The following is a 27,331-nucleotide window of genomic DNA, read 5'->3' on the forward strand; positions in this document are numbered from 1 at the left end:
GCAAATTTCTTTTAATGTAAAGCAGCCTATTTCACCTAAAATATTTGCCCACAGCTTAATCTACCAGTATTTATTTGAAATTCAAATTTTCTCACAAACATTTTGCCAAGGTAATCATTGCATACAAAATGATATTAAAATGATGATAGATGTATATCAACATGTATATAACATATAGATTGCAAATAGCAGACCAAGCTGAACTTTAATAGCCCATTGAAAAGAACATTATTATACACATCTTATGGACAGGTTCATTTGAATAGCTTTCAGGGAAGGGAAACCAGACACCCCCATCCTCTCTTTCACCACAACAAAATGAGAGGTTATATTGCTCGCACCTGATGACAGAGCAACCATAATGATCCCCCTGATCCCAGAATAGAGGGGTTAATATATGATTAATGAAAGGCCATAAGATGGGACTGACATGACCAAACACAGCTTACGCACTGCCAGTCATGTGTCACATACACTAGGGAAGGGTCATATGATTAATTAGTCTGCAAATTCAGTGTGCTGTTATGTCCTTGATATAATGCCAGTCATAGCACACACACACAGTAAATCAAGGTTAGATATTTTCATTGTCACAATGTCATTGCTGTATGAAATAAATACAGACGATGATTTAACATATGGTGAACATGGGGTTTTAATTGTAAATGGATAACTGAGTCATATGACTCTGCCCTATACCACCATGAAACAGAAAAAAAATGAATAAATTTAATAAATATTAACTGAAGACTGTCTAAATTCTGAATATTGAATTTTCCAAATACCCAAAGGTCTATGATACCTATCATCAACTTCGTATATATCTGGTGGGTTAATATGCCACTTGCACTTATTTTAATGAAATATGTTCATGTTTCATCAGGCAGTGTTTGGTGAATGTGATGCTCCCGAATGTAAATAATTCAAAAGGATTTGGAATTGTAAATGAAGGGTAGGAGACCTCATGCTAAAAGGCACTTATAGCATGCTGCTCCAGATGTGATAAAATAGTCATTTCAGGGACACACAATGATTGATCTAAACCCTAAGTGCAAATGAAGCATAAATACTTGAAGTAATGAAATGTTGCAGCATGCCTCTCATCGGGATAAAATTAGTGTCAATTTCTTTATTTAAATAAAGTCTAAAGGATGTTAAATGCCATGGTGCTCCTCATCATCATGATTATTAATTAAAGAATTAATAAATAAATCAATGCAGCCTTACTTTGTCTCTGCTTTTCATATGATATACATTTTCTTTTTATGTTATCCCTTCTTAATTCCTCAAGAAATCATACAAAGAAATGTTCCAGCTGATAGGCTGATCAAATTGCTACAAGCACTTGCTTTCAACTCACACAAATCTTTATGCCATTTGTAAGGAGATTGAAATCTCAAAGAAACCTGCAACTTCTGTCATTGTATACTCACCTGGAGATACCATTAAATCCTGGGATTTCAATCAAAACACATTTCTGCAACCAATAAACAGACACTGAATTGTAACATTACAACTTTATCAATCAACATTCAATCTCAATGCTCTATTCTCTGTCCCCCTGCATTGGAAGACATTCATCTTTCCTCCATCATTTGGAAGATCTCTGCCATCTTGGCATGGAAGGAAGCAGCATACGGGATGTCTCCCTCCTTCAATGACATCATTCCTTCATCAGGGGAATCCCCCTAATATCAGCAGCCACACCTTCATGCATGATCAGTCAATGACCTCATACTGCAATGCAGCTGCTGCAGCAGATGTTGAACCGCTGCTAGTCTGTGACTGAGCTGAAGGAGGGCGCTGTTTCCTGTTCTTCCGATGGGTGAGTTTACCTCCCTTCTTTCGTTTCTTGGAACCCTGGCCCTCATTTGAGTCTGGTAATTGATACAAAAAAAATATTGAAAATATATCATTTACCCTTTTTTGTAAGAAACATAACTTACAACATGACATAACTTTTTTTATGCTACAAAGAAATTGATCTGATAGGGCAAGTTGAAATTAAAAGACAAGTCCACCCCAACAAAAACTTGATTTGAATAAAAAGAGAAAAATTCAACAAGCATAACACTGAAAATTTCATCAAAATCGGATGTAAAATAAGAAAGTTATGGCATTTTAAAGTTTCGCTTCATTTCACAAAACAGTTATATGAACATCTCGGTCGGTATGCAAATGAGGGAACTGATGACATCACTCACTCACTTTTTCTTTTGTATTTTATAATATGAAATATAAATATTATTTTCTCGTCATTGTCATGTGAAATGAAGTTTCATTCCTCCCTGAACATGTGAAATTCCATTATTTTAACATTTTGTGCTTCAGGCAAGGAGGTCCTAATCGTCAAATTCGTAAAAATTGAAATATTGTATAATTCAAACAATAAAAAACAAAAGAAATAGTGAGTGAGTGACATCATCGACTCTCTCATTTGGATGTAACTGGCTCGTTCATATAACTATTTTGTTAAAAATAAGCGAAACTTTGAAATGTCATAACTTTCTTATTTTACATCCAATTTTGATGAAATTTTCAGCATTGTGCTTGTCTGATTTTTCTCTATTGATTCAAATCAACATTTTTCTGAGGTGGACTTGACCTTTAAGTTAGAACCTGCATTTACCTGATTGTGATGTACATGTATGTGATCAATTGTATTGCAGGATTTAAGAAGCTGGAAACAACAGCACGTAAAATTGCAACTTGCCATGGATATTAGATATTAATAAGAGGACCCAGGGCAGCCACATCTGATAACGGAGGAGCTTGGTACTTACTTGTTGTGGAAGTTGATTCAGCTGGTGATGGATTACTTATAGCATCCCATTGCTGTATTCTATTGAGACGTTCCCTTAGAGCCTGACTGTCTCCATCTTCATAGGTATCTATATCAATCTCTTCCGTCTCAAGAACACTGATGTTAGAAAAAGAAAATTAAAGAATTAAACCTTGCTTAACTTTACCTACATGTATCATCATTGTAATTTAGCAACTTAATATCAAAGCAATTTTGTGGACATGAGATATGGTTAATTTACAGGTGGTAGTAATGCTTACACATGATAAACAGTACAAAAAGAGTTACAGTTGATTGAATAATTGATTAATTTACTTAAAATTTACTTACGATCAACAATTGATTATATCTGTTTGTGTAACAGGGCACATGAGGAAGGGGTTATTATACAGAGATGCAATTGATTTTTTACAATATTAAACAGCTTAGATAGTGCAAACATGGAAGTATGATAGATTTCTGTGGTCCAAAAAGTCTTAATTTGGTAAAGTTGCCTGTTAAGGCTGTAATACTAATTCACAATAAGGCATTAAAATATGCATGTGCATTGAAAATACATGCATGTCTCATGCAATTCTGCCTTCAAATTACATATTTCCAGAAAGAAAATACAATTTGTTTAATATATTAACAGCCAAAATATGGACAGGAAAATAACAATTAGAACTGCTAGATAATAGTATTTTGCAAAAAAAAAAAAATGTTGGAGCTCAAGCCTCAATTAAAACACAGTGCGAATCCAGCATTAAGAGTGTGTCAATTGCTTCATGTACCATCAACTTATACCCTGTTTACACTTAATTGGCTTTTGAATCGGCTTTTTCATAGCGTGTAAACGTGATTAATTTGCATCGGCTCGCGGTTCAGACCCAGCAATTTGCACCACCAAAGTAGAAGGTTCTGAACCACGAGCCAATGCAGAATCAGCTTTTTTACTACGTGTAAACAGAAAGCCGATTCTGCATCAGCAATTTGTGCGCATTTCATTAACTTTACCATTGTAATGTATTTGTAAGCGCACGGATCCAGCGTTGTCTTTATTATGACATTTATTGTTGGTGTGAGTATCATTTCAGGTTTTTGCATCGCGGTTCTGAACCGCGAGCTGTAACAACGTGTAAACGCAAACCAAAAGCCAATTCTGCATTGGCCAAAAGCCTATCAAGTGTAAACACGGTATAAATTACACACTGTACATTTCACATTCCTTCTTGTTTACAAATCTTCATTGAATATTTTATAGTAAATATCATGTAAGTTTCTTACTAATGAACTCAACAATCAGGGTATGACACCACTTAACACCTGGATGATGTATATTTCTACCTTGGCATGTCCTGTAATATACAATCTTGGTATTTCCTGTGTAAATTACACCTGAAATACAATAATCCCATTCATCTTCTTTCTAGAAAAGGTTTTAATGTATTGCCCTGGTTTATTATTAATTTGATGAAACTTATTTTTGTACTATTTAAATCTTAGGAATGGTCTTTATACAACATAATTAGCAAAGCAATTCCATGAAATAATCTTTTTGTAAAGCCAACCCCCATTTATCTCCATTCTTACTTCATTTTTTAACTGCTCAAACTATGATAATTTGAGAGTATTAATTTTCATATAAATTAGTAAATAGAGTAAATAAAGGGGGTCAGACGTATATATATTATGAGCTGGATAACAGGGCTTCAGCCGCTGGATCATTATAGGTCATGATCACTCATGGTATTCGATAGGGAATGATGAAAGCTAGTTAGCTGTGCTGCGTGGACTGGGCCGGGCGGGGCATTGCGGTCTAGTGGTTACGACTGATCTTTCAATCAGAGGGACTTGTTTTCCTTCAGCAAAAAAATTACATACATTGTGCTGCACTCTACCCAGGTGAGGTGTATGGGTACCTGGTAGGATTTATTTCTTAAATGCTTTAGCGTCTACATGTATATGGCAGGCTCAGCTACAGCCAGGGTAATAATTATTATCATCAATTAGTATGCAAACTGATGATATGTGATGTACATCTTTCTCACTGTATATAATTTATTTTTTCACTTCTACTTCTACTTTGTACATAATTTCGTCACAAAAATAATTATGTGGTATCAACATGTAAACTCGTTTTGCTATATCGATAAGACAAAAAGCTTGAGTATGAGTTTGAAGAGTTTGAAACTGCTATAATATATAGAGAGAGCTTAGACCTCCCAGGATATTAGATTTAGTCCAAGATTAATCTCAAAGATGATCTTGGAAGCACTAGCAGCAAGATGGTGGGAGGCCCAATGGGCGTGCCTGTAAAGGCCAGAGCACCTGTGCACTGCTGCAGGAGATCCAATGCACTGCAGTTATTCTAATAGGCAGTTATTGTAATAACTGCATATCCCTCAGTCTTAGAACCATCGTTTTGTTTGCTTTATCTTATTTCATAATCTTCTGGATATAGATTTTTTTTCGGCAGTGATTTGTTAACTTCTGTGACAATAATTGTTCTCTTATATTGGTTTTGTTGATATGGTTAATAGTCAGGGGCCTTAGGCCTTAAATTTGAAGTTTTGGGGACAGAGTTTACAAAAGCACCAAACTTTCCCTATGTCACTATTAGGTCAATAGCTTCATTTTTTCTCACAGAACATGGTGTTGAAAATTGCATCTTCATGCAAAAATATGCTAATTTATGCAAATTAGCAGTATTTTATGCATGAAGCCATATGCCATTAGGAATTAATTATTTTTTTTTTAAAAGAAGATACCAAACTTTAGGAAAGCCTCTATCAGGTCAATAGCTTTAATTTTTCCCACAGGACATTGTGTTGAAAATTGCATCTTCATGCAAAAATATGCTAATTTATGTAAATTAGCAGTAATTTATGCATGAAGCCATATGCCAATGGGAATTAATAAAAGTTAATAAAAAAGATACCAAACTTTAGGAAAGTCTCTATCAGGTCAATAGCTTTAATTTTTCCCACAGAACATGGCGCTGAAAATTGCGACTTTATGCAAAAATATGCCAATTTATGTAAATTAGCAGTAATTATGCATAAAGCCATATGCCAATAAGAATTGATTAATAAAAGTAAATAAAGAGATACCAAACCAAAGAAAGTCTCTTTGGGTCAATAGCTTTAAATTTCCCTATCAAACAGGATATTGAAATCATGTTTTTATGCAAAAATATGTTAATTTATGTAAATTAGCAGTTGATTTATGCATGTATAGTAAAAATTAGTAAAAGGAATAAAAAGAAACCAAACTTAAAGAAAATCTCTATCAGATCCACAGATTTAATTTTCCCTATCAAACGTGCTATTGAAAATCCCGTCTTCATGCAAAATATGCTAATATGTGTAAATTAGCAATTATTTATATGTATAAATTAGTCCCATTCCAGTGGGTTTAACAGTGGAAAGGGGGCCAAACTGCTGAAGTACATCTATCACTTAGTTCAAATCTTCAATTGTATGCTATTGAAAATCCTGTTTCCAAGCAAAAGTGTGTTATATTATGAAAATTAACAATAATTTATGTATGAAGCTGTATTCCATTGACTAATATATATCACATAAAGCATAAAGCCGTATGCAAACCAGAACAGTGGCAAAAATCGAGCCAGAGCGGCCAGAATCGAGCCGAATTTAGCCCGAATCCTCCGATTATCGCCAAATGACGACATGAATAACGACCCGAATCGAACGATTATGCCCGAATTTGCGGAGTACGCTACAGAATTTCCCGAAAATGTGCCAGATTCTTTCGAAATGGGCTATAATTTACCGATTCGGCAGCTTTTTGGATGCCATTTTTTACTTCTGGCCAATTCATCTCACTCGTCTATATTCTTCTTTGTATTCGAATAATGATTCGTACGATATGGGGGGGGGCAAGAGTCGGACCTTTAATTACTCTACGACTGATACGAATAGGTCTTAATCTTCCCAAAATACCCCACAATGCCTCCAAAAATTCAACCGAATTCCATTGGAATACATCCCGAATGTGGCCCGAATGGAATTTGTTGTGGTTACATTCGGGAATAGTCTGAAGGGTATTCGGCTGGTTTTGAACATTTCAAAATGAGCTGAATTTTTCAGCGAATGTTCCCAAATTTTCTTGCATTTACGAAGGCAAAACAGAATATTACTGAAACCACAAGAATACGTGTATATGGATGGATTCGCAGCTGATTCGGTTCCGTTCTAACCCTAGCTTTAAGCAAAGGGTTACACCAAAACCAAATTCTCCCGAACAAAGTAGGATCAATTCTGCCCAAAATGGCCTGGATTCGGTACTTAATCTCGGATTCTGAGAGCTCCCGGAATCGCTTAGGAAGGATCCGGGACTATTCTGTTCTCCCTCCCCAACGGAAATATTCATGGAGAGATTCTGCTTGCCTTGAAAATTTTAAAACCAGCCGAATATCCTCCAAAATACTCCAGAATGTGGCCAAGACACATTTTTTCGAGCCACATTAGGGATGTATTTGGATGGAATTCGGTTGAATTAATTTTGGGGAGGCATTTGGACAATTATTTTGGGAAGTCGATAGCTCTGATTCGGGACCTATTCCAGACAAGTTCGACTCTGATTCGGCCTAAAATTGATTGGGAGAATTTGGTCTTGGTGTTAATTACCTTAATTTTAGAGATAGAGATCAATTCATAAGCCAATAAAGAAAAATCACTGAAATTATTCAAGTCACCTTCAATCAAGGGACGACAGAAAAAGAAGAAGGATCGGGTCTCTGCTCAAATCTTATATGTCCCTGTTCTAAAAAAAATGTACATAGTTGTCAGAGGGGCAGACATGGACAGCTTTTTTCTACCATTAGAACCATCCATATACCCTCCTCTTTCTGACAGGGGAAAACTCTACTTGGGAAAGAAATCTGACCTCTTGAATTGCTTTGAAAAGAAAGATGAAATACTGTTTATCTTTTCCATATGATTTCGGGGTATTTTTAATTATGAAAGGGGTATGCACAGGATTTATAATTTGCATAAATTTGCATTTTGAACATGATGCTCTCCTCTGATCGCATGGAAAGTCACCATAATGAATGAATTGTGTAACAGTGTCTCATATGCATAGTATTGTGCTTGTCCCTCGGTTTAAAACCTCAAAATAGGATAGTTGATGAGTTTTACACATATTTGCATAAATTTTGCATAAATTTGCATTAATATCGAAAATTGATTCTTATTCAGGAGCTGTACAGAAATCAATCTAGATTTGATGCCCCGTCAAAATAAATCCCAAATACCCCCCCCCCCAAAAAAAAAGAAATAAGCTTCTATAGAAAAGTTTAGGTCTGTACTATACATATACAGTAATTCACGGTGAATAGTGTGATGTTGCATAATTTTGCATAAATTAGCCCAATGAAAAAAGATTCCAATCATTGATATCGAGGCATCCTATCAAGAATTAATGCTTTTGGTACCAGCTAGTGACACATGTGGAAAAAACATTGTGCTTTTGACAATTCTATACGTCGATATATGATAATACATGTGTTTTTACATGTGATTTGCATATAATTTGCATAAATTAACCTTAAAAATTGATTCATACTCACCAATTTTTATAAATATCGACCTGCAGTTGAATGTTTAGCAAAAGAAGACCCAAATACACAAAAATTGGGCATTTGAAAATTATTTTTAGTGAGATATGGTGAATTATGAGTTTTTTGCATAAAATTTGCATAAATTAGCATTTTAAAATAGGGTGCCCTTCACCGATTTCGGGGCACCCTATCTAGAATTAATGCTTTTGATACCAGGGACCCACATGCAAAAAATGGCGCTTTTGTAAATCCTGTCCCCAAAATTTTGCTAAGGCCCCTGACTATAATAATGACTTTCTTCTTGAATGCATTTATATTTTCTTTGTTTGATGTTTAGTAGTCTGTCTTCCTTGTTACCATTAATTTTAACGACAATTTTTATGCTGTAATTGTTGTAAACATGTTCAGTTTGGTCCTGGACCTTTGTATCATGTATTTATATTCTTAACCAAATAAATAAACAAATAGATTTTACATGGTCATACGATACAATGACGAGATCTTTAATGCTATGCCCAAGTGGAGATAAACTCACCCATCTGCCTTGTGTCTTAGTCTTTCCTCTGTCTCAAGGCCAAGAAGGTATCTCCTTACTCCTTGTCTCATCTCATCTGTATGCTGTGGACATCTCAGTGATCTACATATACAAGTAAACAGATATATTAAGTGAAAATCATTAAAAAAGGTTAGCAAAATAAAAACCTGTGAGCTGACTCATTTTATCTTATTTAAGCAACCTGTATGAATACATTGTATCATTAGATTGAAAGGTTCCTAGGGAAGTTAATGCTCTACTGTATTGGAGAAACATCAAGCCAAACAAACAAGAGTATAGGTAAAAAATTATTCCTGGAATTTGTATGGCCTAATATACCTATATATCCTATATGCAAAGCAAGCACCTAGTATAAAACGTTGGTGAGTTTATTATAATATATAAGTTATTCTCCTTAACTATTGCACTATTCACTAGAAGCTAGGATCATTTTTAACACTTCACATTAGATATGACATTTGCTTTGGGATCAATTAAGTGATCAGGGGCCCATAACATAAAGCTTAGCAATCATCGTAGAACCTTTTTTTAATTGATTGACTGGATTGGCTAAAATGTGTAATAAATCATTAAAATCAAGCCTATGATTTATCACTAACCTTCATAATATATCAAACTTACTTTGTGCACATTTTTTTAGTATGCTCTGATATAACACCACAGGTTGTCATCAAGATGTTTTTCCTTTCTTCCAAAGTCAGAGTTTCAAAGACAGGAACAGAATTTCCCAAGGCCTGAGCAAAAAAAATAACACATGACACATTCAATATCAAGTAAAATGGCCAAATTCATAAAGGTGATTTTCAAACTGTGGTTTGATGCCAAAGTTTATGTAGATTACACATATCAGTTGTGATTAACTTTAGTAGATATATTGTAAAAGAAGGCTTTCTTCAACCACTGTGTCTACGCATCTGGACGTGTTATCAGGTAACTTGTCACTTCTTGAAAACAAATTCAGCCTTAAAACAGGCTTTGAAAACAAACTCTTTGCCTGCCATGGACAAAATCACTCCTGCGCCACATTAATTTAAGGTGCAACCTTAAGAGGGGTTTAGCATGGACTATGCTAATTCAGCTCACAATAGCTTTTTAATGGGTTTATTGTACATAAAAGCTTTGCATGCACACAGTACAATGCATTGCACACATCACTATTGTGTATGTGTGTATGAGCAATAGACTTAGTGCACTCTGTGTGTATTGTGAACAGAATGTGAATTGAGTCAAATTTGGCAGTCTGCTGTATGTGAATCTAGTCGAACAAAGCGGGCAAAGAGTTAAAAACATCTGGTGATTGGGTAATCAAGTAACCTAATTTTTGTGAAAACAAGCCCCATATCCATGAAAAAGATTGGGTAAATTGTGTAGATTAGTTTGTAATGGTTATTTGTGGTGGTGGTTATTGACATAATCATAACTGATTTTCTATGTCAATATTATGTGAAACACGTGGAATGCCTCTGGAAGTCTTGCCTGCATTACACAATTCAATATAAGAGCATTGTTGACTTTGAACACAATAAAGATGAATAATCCCTCAAAATAAGAGAACAAAAACACACATTGATTTGATGATAAAACCCCAACTTCACTGACCTCAAATGACATTTAACATTAACTGAGAAAATTATGTTGAAATTCAAAATAACTTTGGTTAAAGTTAAACACAGAAGGCAGTCAGACAAAGCTTAAAGACTTTTTTTAATTTGAGAAAAGCAGGCAGAAGCTAAATGTGTCTCAGAGACAGTTCTCAAAATCAGGCAAATAAATTGCTACTTGTGTCTAAATTACAGTTTTTCATACTATACCATGGTGTGTTTCACTGTTTTTTGAGAACAAATACAAGTACGCAAACACATGTTTCATCTTAGTTTGAAATTTGTTTTTAATTAGCTGCTCACAAAATGCAACAATCCCTTTAAATTTTCTAAGTTGATATTGGTTTATTGACTGCCAAATGACCTTCAATCTAGTGACCAAAAATTACATTCCTTCGTTTTCAGACAATATAAATAATTGTTATGGGATAGAGACTTTTATTTCTGAAATTAACTTTAAAATAAAAATCTTAATCTTGGTTAAGATTTTGATGTTTATACCTCAACAAAAACAATGTTGATTGACATTGAATGACATATAACCTTAATCATGTGACCTGAAAATCATGCCAGATGATCAGTCATACTTGATTTAACTTATGTGCAAGATTCATGAAATTGATTTTATAATTTATGATCACATTTCAGAACTTAAAATTGGTTAAGATAGATTTGTTCTTAATGATGCGATTTCTGCTGTTGGACAGACTCCACCTGTCTCACTTCTACTATGCTGGTGAAAAAAAACTTACAAAGTATTAGGTAAAATCTAGAATCATACATGCAATCAGAATCTGCCCACGAGTTTGGGGAAGATGTCAACAGAAACAACCGCCTGTTTAGAAAAAGTATTTCATTGATACTGAAATTTTTCAATTCCCCCCATGAACAGATGGTAGTGAGCTTTTGCAGGCATACTGAAGAAAGTACCTGGAGTACTTGGTCCATTGAATTATAAATGGAAACAAAATGTATCTTCTATTAAAAAGTACATTAATTTTCCATCTTTACAAATTACATACCTTAAAAGTTGCCATGCTGTTCTCCATATTGGTGCTACTAACATTGGATACATCACTGACATCTGAATAGTTGAATGGAATAGATATTAGGAGATTACAATAAGGATACAATCGACAAAAGAGAGGCCCCTAATTACACAATTTCAGAATCTGCAATTACAATAGATCTCCACATCTTTGGAACAATGAGAAATAAATATCTTGGATCTAGGGTATTATGTTACCAGTTATGTAATTAAAAAAAGAAAAGAAAATTCCATAGCACACATAAATTGGATGGTCCCTTGTACAATGAGTATGGGAATTGCAAAATCTAGCTGGCAATGGGTTAAAAAAATTGCAATGTTAGTTTATGAGCTCAGCTTTTGTGTTATTTTTCACAAATGATGGTCTCTTAATAGAACATTCAGATATAAATTTACATACAATAGATGGCCAACTATTCTCCTATTCTCATACATGTATATTTGACTCTACACATAGAATTATATTTACCAGGTTTCAATTTTGATTTGGTTCTTCTTGGAGAGTTATTACCAAGCTTTTCTTTCCTTGATCTCTTGGAACCTGTGACAGAAAATGAAAATAAGGAAAATAAATGAAAAACCCAATCTGAAATTGATTTTTATAATGACTTTATGATTTCATTGTGTGAGGTAAATCCAGTCACCTCCATCAATAAGGACAAAACCAGATCCAAAAATAAGCTTAATATTCTTGAACTCCTGGTCAGAAACAAATTCTATTTAATCATGAAGAGACAATAGTAATTGAATGTGATGTAAATAATGATCCATGAAATCTTCATATTTTTCTGCATTTGTAGCTTGATCTTGATTCCTCTCCAATTGGACTGATTGTTGTGATATAAGAAAGCAACATATTATCATTAATACAATGGTATTCTTTAAAGTGATAACAAATACCTTGGGTAATTTACATAACACACATATAACCGTCTTTTTATTTTATTATGTCACTATTTTCATCTCAGAAGAGAAAAGAGAAATCTGACTCTGTTCATAGAAGAAAAAGCTAAGAAAAAAAGGAGCAGGTTACGCATATAATATCAATAGTTTGGTAAAAAATGTGACAAGCATCTCCATCACCTTTTACAGCCATTGTCCAGTCTAAATCTCTATCATCATCTTCATCACTGTCCAGTTTGGTAGTGTTTGCTATGGCTATCCTGCATAAGTAAAAGGAAACAAGTATAACATGTATTAAAACTTGTTCTGCATGTTGTTTATCGTTTGCATACATGTTGAGTAGTCCCTTCTCTATTTGATTATGAAAAAAGACGATTTATGTACATGCAACAACATCAAGGACACTTCCTTCACAATTCCAGAATCTTCAGCCAGAAAAGTAGGAGTGGGAATTTACTTGGTTCATTTCTTGTTTGTGTCAATTTTTTAAAGGGATGAGATAGTTTGTTTCACTTTAAGTGCATTTTGTTTTTGTTTGCGTTTAGTTCGCAATTTTGCACAACCATGTATTTCCCTATTGACAACCCTTTGTTGTCACATAATTTAATGCACAGAACAATGCGTTTTTGGATCCAGGATTCGGAAACCACATAGTGGGAGACCAGGCAAAGATTTAATCTCTTTTATTTCCACTATAGTATGGGCTATTTTTTTCCAGATTATCATGATTTTGGTATCAATAGAAAGTTTGTCCAATGAACTTTCCAGGTGAATACAAACAAAATCATGCCAATAACACAAGAACCAAAATAAAAATGTCTGATATTTTGTAGGAAATATAAGAAAAAAGTAGTTCAGAAATTGTAATTCATTATGCTTTATTTCATTACTAATCTAATAAATTTCTAAACGACAAGAATGATATATGATCAGAAATATTCCTGTCTAACTGCAGTTTGGATTCAGAAAAGGATTATCCCGTCAACTTACAGCTCTATTTCTTACTTATAGCTTATCTTAGAAGTCCAACAAAATGAAAAAGACCAACCTTCATTGCCCTATTAGACTATGAAAATGCCTTTGAAAAATCTGGCACCAAGGCTTGCAGAACAAACTAACCAGTTCCTTTTTCAAACAATTGAGAGCCTGTATGAGGGTATGGATATTCTTAATAATATGTAATGTGATGGGAAAGTCTCACCTCCCATCTCCCACTGTCACTCTATACTCTCTCCATTGATTACCTAATTAAGACCCTTTGAGACAAGAACCTTTGTTGCCTCATCAATTGCTGGTATGCTGGTGTCCTTGCCCTAAGAAGAGCGACACACAGACAGGCTGGGAGATGGGTGACCCCCCAACCATCTGCAAATACTGCCATGACCAACTTGGTATTCCAGTCAGGTTCTTGCTTGGACACCACAGAGCAGATTATTTTGAAAGGTCTCAGTATGTATTATGCTCTATACTGCATTCCAAGAATGCTTTTCTTTTAACAGCAATCCTTCACCTCATCACAGTCAAAGCCATGGAGTCCAGGCTCAACAAGGCACATAACCAACTTTGCAAGACAGTCAGTCATTGGGTTCCAACTTCTTCAGCTAAAGAATGTGTTTCTTCTAATTGGCCTTCTTCAAATCAATGCGAGAATACACTGCAAGATGTTGCTTTCAGGGCAGCTTCTTGGCCTCCATCAGATCAGGTACGAGTATGGGACCGTTCTCCTTTCTCTGCATGCCAACACCCAATCAGTCAAGTCCCTTACGTGTATTCTTGGGAACTATGGGCTCTCTCTGCTAGGAGACCTGCTTATGAATCCCATGCCATATTGGTTTTTGAATGCACCATTAAGATGGCCCTCAAAGAACATGTGGAAGCTCAGATGTTCGGGGTTCGCCTCAAAGCCTCATGTTGCCTCATGGATGGTGAAACCCTCTACTGATTCTTCAGAGCTCTACCCCAAAGACCCTATCTACAGAGAACTCAACTACTAGCATCAACTTATCTTAGTTCAGGATCTGCAAAGTTGGACACTGAATTTCCCCAACTTTTGCTTTATTCAACCTTAAAGAAGACAATAAGTACAGAGCAGATGACTGCGTACTCTTCATAGATAAAGATTATTCTTAAGGATTTTCCCAGCTCAGCAGCCTCCTTTAATGCTAGCAATCCTTGTCAGCTTACAGCATCCATCAAATTTCCCCATGATAGTTCCCTCACTCATTCTGTCTTGATTGTCAGAGCTATCTTACACTTCACATTTTAAACTGCATGTCTGATCTTTAAACCTGATGATTTTCAGTAACTTTTCATTTTTAACCCCCCCCCCCCTTAAAACTACATAGAGGGTCTGTGTGATAAGGGCCTACTGTTTTTAAATGTAAACAAAAATAAAAATCAACAGTACCTCTTGCTTGCTAATCTGCTGCTGTTTCTACCCATTCCCATGCATTTCTCAAGATGTGGAGCAAAGCGATTTGCTGCCAGGTTGCGATTACAGCTAGGACACAAACATTCTAAATGCTTCTTCAGAGGAGGCTGACCAAATACATCCAGTCCTGGTTCGTCAACTATCTCATATTCCTAGGAATTTTTTAAATAGGACAATGAGATTGGAGCATGGTGAACTACACAGTGTTTACTGAGAGTTACTGAAATTTTCTTGCAGTAAATATACATATGTTAATGACTTGAGATGTCATAGTGGTTCTGTACTTGGTAGGTCACATATAACATTATGTTAAGTGATGTTGGCTTTCTAATTTGCTAAAATCTAAATCACCATTAAATGATGAAATTGTTGAAATCTCTCATCATCATATTAATTAGAAAATCCAGTTTTCCGAACTGCAGTGAAGCATGGAGTTGACAGATCAACAACAATATTAATATATTACCATACAAACTATTTGTTTAAACATTATATTTTAAAAGAACACTCAGCTTTACATGGTTTTGATTTGAACATGTTTCAAATGAAACCTTTCCACAGGTGGCAAAGTTCTGCAATACAAAGACTCCCCTTTTTGGTATTTATATATATATAACAATAATGACAATAATAATATGTCCATTAAAAAAGCGCAGTCTCTACGTGCATAAAATCAACTGCGCTTTGATACTTGGTATATCATATTATACATGTATGTATGTTTCATTGTATTTCCATACCTGCTGAGCCTCTTCTGTCATGTCATCCATGATCATGAGTCCAAGCTTGACAGAACGATGAACATCAAAACATAATCCAAGGGTCATCTCATCAATGAGGTCACTCCAAATTTCCTCAGCAAGTTCATTTTCCTGAGAATAAAATATCAAGGTAAAAAATGAATAAATAAATACTCATATTACACCATGCAAGGTCATCTCTATAATAATAATACTCTATTTTCATATAGCACAAATTACAGTTAAGTCTCTTAGCGCTCTTAAAGGTAGTTTGCGAAAGAAAGAGATCGAAATGGAAAAAAACAATCATACTGAACCTACATACATCATTAAACATAACCTAAAAGCATCATTATATTTATATTCAAGACTGAATTTTGACAATTTGGAACTACATGTATATAATACATCATTAGGAAATTTCAGCTTATCTTTGGAAAAGGTAACACTTCAAAATAGACTTAAAAAGATCAAGAGAAGAACATTCTTGAATATTATCAGGAAGTTTATTCCAAAGTTGAGGGACTGAATATTGATTTGCTCTTTGCCCATATGAAATAGTATTTACATTTAGGGGAATGAACATCTTTCTGTTACTTGAGCATAATTGCCTGACCAGGTGATACTCATTGAGAAGCTGTTGTAAGTATAAAGGGGCTACTTCATTCTGACATTTAAAAACAATTACAAAAAAATTTAAAATCTTTCACTGGTAACCAATGTAAGCTGTGGGTATAGAAAAAAATGATTCTCGAGACCTTGTTTTAGTGACAACCCTGGCAGCAGAATTCTGAATTTCACTGCAGTCTACTGATCAGTGTGTCAGACAAACCATACAATAGGCCATTACAATTATCAATATGGCTAATTACAAATGCATGAACAAGTCTTGCTGTAGTGTCTTGATCAAGATAAGGCCTACATTGTAATCTTTCCAATCTTGTATAAATCATAAGAAGCAGAACGACTCATCGTTTTATATGGTTAGACATTGTCAATTGACTATCAATCACACACCAGGGCAAGTAAAAGTTAGAGTTGGGCAAGTGTTTTGAAGTAAAGACCAAAACTACTTGCCTGAATTTGGCAAGCACAATTCTCACAGTAGAATGACCGAAATTAGGGTCGATTTGATATGATATTGACCATAATTTTGGTCATGGCAGGTAGATCAATTCATGTCATAAGAGAGAAAAGGGTCAATGGTTTTAAAAACTGCAAAATAGGTAAGCGTAAAACTTTTTTTTTTCAAGGATTTTTCAGGCAAGTGAAATAGCTTTTTGGGCAAGTATATTCCAACTATTTGAAAGTGTATTTGACGACTGGGCAAGTGCTTCTAAAAAATTATGTAGCACCCTGCAAACCCTCGGTTCCTAGTACACTTTGCCGGTTGGAGACTGGATTGATTGAAAGAGACAGGAAGAAGTAAACTTCTTGTTCGATGACGGGAAGACAAGTGAAGAAGTTCACTTTTTCCTTCATTGATTGTAAGTCTATTTTCAGTTGACCATGCCGATATTTTCTGCAGGCACAACTCTAGTTCGGAATCACATTCAACCAGTCATTACAATTAACTACAGCATACAGCCAAGTGTCTTCAGCATACATAGCGTGATTCAATCCAATTAAAAGCAGCACTAGTGAATCAAATCTTCTGCACAGCCGGCAAAGAATGATACGATGAGATAAATTTCAAAGGCTGCCAAGTAATCCAACATAAGAAGAGCTGCCTCTTTACCGAATTCTAATCAAAGGAGGAGATCATTGCAAACCTTTAACAAAGCAGTTTCACAACTATGAATTTTACGATATGCGGATTGCATGATAAGATTCAAGTTGTTTAATGACAGATAGGACTGAATCAGGGAGGCTGCTGCACATTCAATTGCTTTAGAGAGGAACTTTAGATTAGCAATTGGTCTGTAACTATTCAAGTCATCAGCAAACAATTTACTGATCTCCAAAAGTGGTCTGACCTGAGCATGCTTCAAGGGATTTTTATTTCAATTTTATAATTATTATCATATAACAAATATTTACAATCAAAATCAAATTTTTTTTATTTCTAAAATAATAATTTTCATCTAAAAATTTTTCTTCAAAATGGTATTTTGTAACATCGCTTATCAAAGCTACATCATAACGAAGCAGTTCAAGCCTATTGTATTTGCAGTGTTTACGAAATTATACACGAGATTGGTCTGATAAGAAACCTCTCAATTTTTTTATTTTAGGGGTGAAATTAACATATCTTTATATGCATTATTAGGTGTAGAGGTATTTAATTGAAATTAAATTTTAGTTTAGTCTTAGTCTTAGAATTTGTTGGATGGTTACAATGCCTCCAAATATACGAAGGGAATATGAAGATACGAAGGGAATTTCATTCTTGTGTATTACATTGTAAGTTCGCTAGGCACAGTCCCATACGCGTGTCTAGGCTCTGTGATGTAATGACAATCAAAATCATAAAAAATATCATCACGGAGTCCTAGGCTACTTATGACTTATATCACTCATTCTATGAACAACAGAACAAGGTCATGATATAACCTTGTTCTCTGCTACTACTGTGGTGAAATAAGGTTGGCAATGTTTGGCTTATTTTCTCTTTTTCTTTGGGACAAATGCTTGATTTTTACACTGTCAGTTTTCATTACGATTCATCATAGAACTTGGCTATTAAGTAAATTTGATTCTCTAAATTATTTTTTCTTAATTAGAAATAATAATAATAGGCATTTATATAGCGCCATCTATCTAGAAGTATTCTATTCCGAGGCGCATTATTATTATCTCGGCTTTAGCTTGAGCTGCCTCTCAGCGCTCATGCATTCAAGGAATTAATCCTGCCGGGTACCCATTCACCTCACCTGGGTCGAGTGCAGCACAGTGTGGATAAATTTCTTGCTGAAGGAAATTACGGAAGGAAATTAAGGATGATCAGTGTGAAGAGGTAAATTATTCACCTGATAACTATAGACCTATCTATAATTCATGCAGCTTGCAGCGCATGCGGCAATGTTTAATAATATATTGCTGTGAATAGAATGAATGTCATTAAAAACATAATTTCACAGATCAAATAATGCCAGCTTGACACGTGAGCTGAAAAAAAAAAAATTCTGCCCTGATAATTTGATAACCCTAACCTAACCCAATTTCTAAGTATTTTATCATAAACAGGATAACTATAGACAAAGAATTGAAAACTTTATATTCTTTTGCGAAAATGAATATGAAGGACAACTTTTCAATAAAGAACAGCGTTTTAGAGCGTTATAGCGCAATTTATAACTACAACCGCTAAATCCTGTCACTGTCGGTATGAAGCAGTTGGAACTTCCTGATTCCATCAGCTTAATAATTTTTGCAACAGGCACCAGTCCAACAAACAGACAGACATTTGCCCAAACGGACAACATCTCAACATCTGCTCATTTCTTTTTGCACAGGCACATAAAATCTCGACCTACCCATCAATTTTCTCACTATTTTCTCCTCCCTTTTATTTTCGATTAATTTTTCTTTTGTTCACTTATTTTCTGTCCTTCTATTTATTTTCTCGTCTCACCGCTTTTCCTCATCCCCCAGCCCCCGACGCCCGCGCAGATTCACAAACAATATCAAGAATAGTGTTAGGCAAGGGCAGAAATCTTTCCCCAAAGGTAGGGGGACCAGGGGCTGGAAAATTTGACAAGCAAAAAACAAACAAAAAAAGGTTTATCACCCCCAAAACAAAGTCATCTTCACCAAAAGAAATTTGACAAGCAAACAAACCCCCCCCCCAAAAAAAAAAGGGGGCACCGCAAAAGTAAGATCATCTCTTCCAAAATACATGTTTTATTTCGATTTTGAATGAAAAGACCAAAAAAGTAGGGGGACATTTCATAATGTGCCCCCCTACTATTTTGGGATTTGCGCCCATGTGGGTGGGGGTGTTGCGCCTCCCTTTCGGAATGACGGAATCATTATGGAAGAGTGTAAATACTCGCTGCGATTTCGATCTCATACCTATAAAAAAAAAAATAGAACAGCTACGCCTTGAACACAGGCCAAAATGCCTAACGATTTCTCCGCGGCATTAACAACTCTCGTAAGGGGCGCTCCATTTATAAATAAAATTGCATGCGTAGCTGTCCACCGCGACGGGGCTAGTTGCAAAATTATTGCCAGAAGCATGGGAAATTGCCAGAAAATTCAAGAAAAGAACCGGTGAGTACCGATTTGACAGTACCAGTACTTATTTATTAACATTTATTGAATTATAAGAATATTTATTTTTTAGTAAAACAAAGCTTAGTTCTAAGCTAGGGCGGCACAAATGCGCATGAGGTGGAGTCCCAGTTTCTTAACACAGGTAAGTATTGTGGTGTCGCCTAGAGTGCAGGCAGGATGGTAATAAACCCTTGGACTTACTCGTTATATGACTGGAATCTAGTCTTGAGGACTCCATGTCTTTAAAAAAAAATTGACGTATGCTTCTTCATCATGGAGTCTTGAATCCCTGCCCATACAGCCTTAAGAGAACCAAATAAATACAGATGGATTCCCCTTGGAAATCCATCTTTTTTATTAAAAATCACGTAATTGGTCGTGATTTTAACTCTAGATCTACACCTTCCTAGTCCTACATGTACACCTAATGCGTAGGAAGGTTTAAAAAAACGGGAAAAAAAGTGAAAAATAAAGGATTCTTACCAGACCGATGTCGCATAGACCCCTCGATCCACATGTAATACCAATGTAAACAAACGCAAATACAATGGCTTCGACCCTTGAACCGCTTATGTCTTATGTACTTCAGGTTAGCGATGCCATTCTGAAGATTAATTTATAGATAAAAATTATTATTTTACAAATATTAAAATATATTACGTGATTATAATTAGTAGTATTATATCAATTATTTATAATTATGTAAGAAATTTCAATATTTGTGAAATTTTTTAATCTATAAATTGTTCTTCAAAAAGGCATTGCGTATCGGAAGTACGTAAGACATAAGTGGTTCAAGGGTCGACGCCATTGTATTTGCGTTTGCTTACATTGGTATTACATGTGGATTGAGGGGTCTACGCGAAATTGGTCTGGTAAGAATCCTTTATTTTTCACCTTTTTCCCCTGTTTTTTTTAACCTTGCTACGCATTAGGTGTAGGACTAGGTCAGGAAGGTGTAGATCTAGACACTCATTCAATGAACAAGGTTATTATATAACCTTGTTCTCATTTATATCTCCATGTGTGACAAAATAAGGGTGGCAATGTTTGGCTTATTTTCTCTTTTTCTTTGGGGCAAATGCTTGATTTTTTACACTGAAAGTTTCCATTACACCTATTATTCATACAACTTGACTCTTATTTAAATTTGATTCTTTAAATTATTTTTTTCTTAATTAAAAATAGAGATCAAAAAATGAAAATTTTCTTGCCATATTACTTTCCACCAATAGAGGGCGTCCAAAAATATGCCTAAAATTCAAGTTTTTGAGTGTGCTAGTGAATACAAAAATTATTCCCAAGTTACTAATGAAAAATAAATTGCAACTGTATGGAAATTGGTAATTTTGGTCACAAAAGTGATATTTTAATGATTTTTTAAAGTGTGTGCTCTGCACAACATTGGCATACCATAGTCCTACATGTACCTGTAGATTCCCCACAGGCAGGGTGGTAGCACTCATTCAATGAACAAGGTTATAATATAACCTTGTTCTCAGTTATATATCCATGTGTGGCAAAATAAGGGTGGCAATGTTTGGCTTATTTTCTCTTTTTCTTTGGGGCAAATGCTTAATTTTTTTACACTGACAGTTTCCATTACACCTATTATTCATATAACTTGGCTTTTATTTAAATTTGATTCTTTAAATCATTTTTTTCTTAATTAAAAATAGAGATAAAAAAAGGAAAATTTTCTTGCCATATTACTTTCTACCAATAGAGGGCGTACCCAAAAATATGCCCAAAATTCAAGTTTTTGAGCGCTCTGGTGAATACAAAAATTATTCCCAAGTTACTAATGAAAAATAAATTCCAACTGTATGGAAATTAGTAATTTTGGTCACAAAAGTGATATTTTAATGATTTTTTAAAGTGTGTGCCCTGTACAACATTGGCATACCATAGTCCTACCTGTAGATTCCCCACAGGCAGGGTGGTAGCAGTGAACAAGTGGATCTAGAGTTAAAATCACGACACGACCAATTACGTGATTTTTAATATAAAAGATGGATTTCCAAGGGGAATCCATCTGTATTTATTTGGTTCTCTTAAGGCTATATGGGCGGGGATTCAAGACTCCATGATGAAGAAGTATATGTCAATTTTTTTTAAGACATCACCATGGAGTCCTCACTCAACTCAAGACCACTCCTAGTACCAATGAGGTCCAAACATTAACATGTATGGACCTCATAGGCGACATTACCCAAAAATATGGGTTAGACAATGCTGTTCTGATTTCCAACCCAAGACTTTGGTAAATGTACGCCTTAATACAAATTGGAGTTAAGTGATATGACTTTCATTTGGTGGGGAGACATTAAAAGTATTAATTAAGTAGTTCAAATTAAAATAGATTATCATTAAACTTACATTTCAGGCCCTTTTTGTTGATTTTCGGTGAGCGTTCCACACAGCTGCGACGAGTGATCAACTCCGAAGTGATACGCGAACTGGTCAGCTGATCGGTCAGGTGATCGGTAGATTATCTTTTTGTCAGACGTTCATAATTTATGTAAAGCGTATCAATCTTCAGTATCTTGATTCCAAAGTATCAGTATTGCAGATAAATGTCATTATTGATTGGAATCAGTGGCGGATCGGGGGGGTGGGGGTGGGGGTGAGCATTTCTGCCCGATCCCCCTATTGAGATTTGTAGTAAATATTTTGGAATTAAATACGTTGTTCATACTAGTTATGCGACCCCTCCCTTATGATGATCACAGCATTATTTGTAATGGGGATATTTCGTTCATAATTATTCTTGTCTCTTCTTTCTCTTTTTTAGCCTTTTTTTGCTTGTTAAAACCTTTTTTCCTTTTTTTTTTGGGGGGGGGGCTCGCCAAATTTTACGTGGGTCAAAATTACCTTCATTTTTTTAGTGACAATCTTTTTTTCATTTGTCCAGTTCTACGCGAGACAAAATTACCTTCGATCATTATTATAGTTAAAAACTTTTTTTTATTTATTTATTTTTTTTTTGGGGGGGGGAGGTTGCCAAATATCACGCGAACGTTTTTCAGCTTTTACTGTTTTATTCGACTTATAATCAAATATTAAATGGGGCTTACCACAGTTTTTTTTAAAGTCAATTCATAAGAATATTCCTCCTCGGGATTTGAGCTTTCATGAAATATCAATTTTTTTCATGATTACCAAAAATACTTAAATTTTTTTATCGGTGTATGCCTATAAAGCTTTAGCTCATGCGTTGCGCCTGCCATATTTTAATGCTGATCAACTTTATGCTTTTAATGAATTCCTAAAAACAATAAATTCTCAGATCATCAATTTTGTCGCAATCGAATAATTCGATTGCGTCTCTATCAGTTTTGAATATTCATAAAAAATATCAGCTCGTGCTTTTTGCTCATAATATTTTGATTAGTAAATTCTTCTCTTATATAATCGAGTCGGATAGATAGATAGATAACTAGAGAGAGAGAGTTGGGGGGGGGTCCCTCAGCTACTTGTCCTCGCTTATTTGTTATTATTTGTTATTATGCTCATGTTGTGAGAGCTTTGTGTTTTCACATTTTTTTCTTTTTCAACCTTTTTATTGTCTCGGAGCTTCCCTCTATTTCTTTACACTATATAATGTAGTCCTTTTTACCTCATTGTTTCAATCATTGGCGGCGGAAGCCCCAAATTTTAGGAGGGGACAACCTAAAAAAATTTGACAAGCAAAAAAAAAAGGCTCTCAACCCAAACATTTTAGGGGGGACGTAGGAAAATAAATTGACAAGCAAAAAAAAAAAAAAGGTCAACAACAAATTTAGGGGGGAACGTCCCCGCTTCCGCCGCCTATGGTTTCAATTCTTTTTTTGTTCTCATTTCAATGAAAACATCATTATTAAACTGACGTAGAAGACTTTATTACAAAATTTTGACATTGTTTTGTTTGGCTTTCTTTTTTTCTTCTCCTCATCTTCTTTTTCTTCTTACTTTTTCCCTTTCCTTATTTTCTCTTCAGTATTTCATTCAGGTATCCACCAATTTATACAACACCAAGCATATAGAGGCGGATAATCAGTGAGGGAGCATGACGGTGTGCCGCTCTAAAAAAAAAGGAGGAATATTGGAAGAAAAAAAAAAGAAGAAGGGATGGGGAAAAAAAAAAGAAAAAAAAAAAGATGATGATGGCAATGACGATGATGAAAATTATCTTGGTGATGATGATGGTTGTGGTGACGGTTGTGGTGATGATGATGGTGATGCTAATGATAGTGGTGATGATGATGATGACGAGATGTAATTTTGTTATTTTGTCTTTGAAAAAATTAAGTAGTGCAAAGTTGAATTCATTTAAAGTTTATTATGAAAATAGCAGAAAAAAAATTGGTATGCGTTCGAGGAAAATCCATCCCCCACCAATCTTTTTCAAAGGTAAGATTTTTTTTTGCCCGGGGGGGGGCCACTTTCATTCACGAGTGGATACCATGCGCGACCATGGGGTCTCGAAAAGCACCCTAAACACGTAATTTCCATATTCTGAAAATGCACCCCTTAACAAGTATTGGCGTGTGAAACCCTACCCTTAACAAGTATTGGAAACAAAACGATACTCTTGGCAAATATTCCCTGAAATGAACCCCTAAACAAGTACAGGAATGTTTTATTGTTACGGGTCCTTCGGTCGTCGGCTTTACCTTATTTGGTTTAGTACGACCCCACCTTCTACACCTCGCGCAAATCGGACTCTAAACACGAAGTGTTGGAGCAAAAAGGACATCCTTTATAAAACATTTTGATTTTGTTTTATCATCCCCGCAAATTAGACCCTAAACACGACGGTTTTCCTAGCGAATTAATAGATACCCTTTTTTCGTTATTTTTGTGTTTTTGACACCCTTATCACGTTACGTAGGTAACGTGCCCTATCGTGAAAAGGACATCCTTTTTACGTTTTTTTTTGGTCGCGCATGGTATCCACTCGTCAATGTAAGTGGCCCCCCCCCCCGGGTTTTTTTGTGACGGCGTAGGCCTTTGCAAGCAGCTATTATTATGGTAAAAAAGTAAATGAAATGTCAAGAAATACATGATAATGATTTTTATGGTACATTTTAGTAGGCCTATATCAATTCATACTTGTTATCAAAAAGAAAAAAGTGGGTCGTTACGGACCATTAAAAATGGGAAATTTGGGCATTTTATATTTAGGATAGAGCAACTGCTCGTTATAGACGTCACAATAAATCAAGCATTCTAAATTCTATCAACTCCATTTATTGTCAAATAACACCTTCATCGATATTTTGAAATGATTTTTCTCATATTTTCATCATCTTTTTATCAGGGTGAAATTCCCCTTTAATTTACAAAACAGATTCGCAAACAATATCAAGAGTAGTGGGAGGCAAGGGTGGAAATCTAAGGTAGGGGACCAGGGGCTGGAAAACAGGCAAAAAAAAAAAAAAAAAAACTAACAAAAAAAAAAAAAAAAGGAAGGTTTATCACCCCCAAAAGAAGGTCGTCTCGTCCAAAATACATGTTTTACTTCGATTTAAATGATGTAGGCCTATTTCTTTCCATCATATATAAAAGAACAAAAATAGTAGGGGGACATTTGATAATGTGCCCCTACTATTTTGGGTTAGGGGGAAGTGTCCCCCTGGGATTTGCGCCCATGTGGGTGGGGGGTGTTGCACCTCCTTTCGGAATCATTATGGAACAGTGTGAATAGTCGCTGTGATTTCGATCTCATACCTATAAAAAAAATAGAACAGAAGAACGCCTTGACCACAGGCCAAAATGCCTAACAATTTTTCCACGGCATTAGCGACTCTCGTAAGGGGCGCTCCATTTATAAATAAAGTTGCATGTGTAGCTGTCTATGGCAACAGAATCTATCGCAGAATTGAAGCCAGAAGCGTGGGAATTTTCAAGAAAATTCAAGAAAAGAACCGGTGAGTACCGATTTAACAGTACTAATCTAATTAGTTACATGTATTGAATTATAAGAATATTCAATTTTTCGTGAAACAAAGCTTAGTTCTAAGCTAGGGCGGCCCAAATGCGCGTGAGTGGAGTCCCAGTTTCTTAACACGGGTAAGTATTGCGTTGTCGCCTAGAGTGCTAGACTGGAATCTACGGCTACTCGAACTGTTAAACTGCCGACACGATTGTCAACGTATGGGACTGAGATTAATCAGTTCATTCAAAGTACATTGATACCTAAGACTATTACCTACCCCAGAGTCGTCACGTTCGAACTGTCCGACATCTGCCATCAACAAAAGCTGTGGATTCATCATCACTTTACAGTAATGTCTGGTAGTTTTGACATGCACTTGTACAAATCAACAAATTGAACAAAGTCCTCCTCTGATTTCAGTCTTCGTTTTTTGGCTCTTCCAGAGGTTCCAAGAAGCAGCCCAATTGTCCTGCCAATTGTACTATGCCGCCCTCTGCGATAAGCGCAGCCATAACAATTATTAGTTATAATATCATCGGAAAGCTGTGATTCATTCACGCACTTTTACTACTTACTGGTGTAAGTAGTTTGTAAACACTCGAATTCATGATTCTAGATAATGGGCTTCATTGCTTTTCTCTGCCATTTATCTTATGTGATCATAGTGATCGGAGTTAAGATCGGACCTTTACAGGCGTTTGTATGTCCATTTTAATAGTTTAGTTTATTTTGCAACTGTAGCAAAACATACAATAAAACATTTGAAGTGCTTATTTTTTTAATTGCTTTTCAAAATTACGAATAGGAAATATTTATGAGAACAATATACGCAGAGAATATCTTCTGCTCATATTATTATCGAAACCCAAGCTCCAGAAATTGTTTTTTGTCATGCCTTGCTTCATTTACTGCTTATGCGGCGCGGCTTTTTACTTTACGTATAGAGTTCGGTATGTAGGTATATTATTTACCTGACATAGTGGTTGTAGCTAAATGCGATCGAGGCAAAAAATAATAATAATGAAATAAATCCCCCAGAATAAGATAATAAAGCTGTGGGTTAATGTTCATTTAAGCTTTAATTTATTCCAAAGACGTACATGTATTTCTTTGCAAACGGTTTAAAATATGTTATAGTTGTGTTTGCAATCTGGAAAAAAAAGAAATGCATCTTCTCTCCATGTAATCACAACCCCGTTCACACACGATTATATCAATCCTTGCCAGAGAATAGCACAGTATCAATGATACTCATTTTTTATGTTTGCGTTTTGGAACGCTTCTAAATGAAATACTCTGCTGCTCAAGCATGAAAGCATATTATTGTTGTTGTGTTTTTTGTAGCTTATTAGCTCGCCATTGGTCAAGATATTCATTTCTAAAAAAGTATTCAACAAAGTTTGGAAGTTTATTTCATTAAATCAGGTGGCATAAGCAAAAACGTTTATTAATTTTTAAAACCAAAATGGAGGAACATGCAACCATCGAATTCTAATTGTGTTTGAAAAATACAGTACAGTAACTACATCTAGGAGCGTTATGGTA

General features: G+C 35.2%; 1 protein-coding gene across 1 annotated transcript; it reads right to left on the reverse strand.

Annotated features, from left to right (window-relative positions):
* Positions 1-1,471: 1,471 nt before the first annotated feature.
* On the reverse strand, positions 1,472-26,246 carry LOC121410877 (ataxin-7-like protein 3). The gene is made up of 10 exons (XM_041603229.1): positions 26,064-26,246; positions 15,649-15,780; positions 14,885-15,060; positions 12,658-12,737; positions 12,044-12,115; positions 11,549-11,610; positions 9,547-9,659; positions 8,905-9,006; positions 2,784-2,920; positions 1,472-1,877 (listed from the first exon to the last, which is right to left on the reverse strand). The coding sequence occupies exons 1-10, from the start codon at positions 26,124-26,126 to the stop codon at positions 1,720-1,722; spliced, it is 1,095 nt and encodes a 364-aa protein (XP_041459163.1). The 5' UTR covers positions 26,127-26,246; the 3' UTR covers positions 1,472-1,719.
* Positions 26,247-27,331: the final 1,085 nt, after the last annotated feature.

Source organism: Lytechinus variegatus, chromosome 3 (genome assembly GCF_018143015.1).
Source record: "Lytechinus variegatus isolate NC3 chromosome 3, Lvar_3.0, whole genome shotgun sequence".
NCBI classification, from domain to species: domain Eukaryota; kingdom Metazoa; phylum Echinodermata; class Echinoidea; order Temnopleuroida; family Toxopneustidae; genus Lytechinus; species Lytechinus variegatus.

Coding starts and splice junctions, on each gene's coding strand:
- LOC121410877 (XM_041603229.1), bottom strand. CDS start 26,126: ATGATGAATCCACAGCTTTTGTTGATGGCAGATGTCGGACAGTTCGAA. Junction 12,738..14,884: donor AGCAGATTAGCAAGCAAGAG/GTACTGTTGATT, acceptor TTACTTATGCAG/GATAGCCATAGCAAACACTA. Junction 9,007..9,546: donor ACTAAAAAAATGTGCACAAA/GTAAGTTTGATA, acceptor TTGTATATGTAG/ATCACTGAGATGTCCACAGC.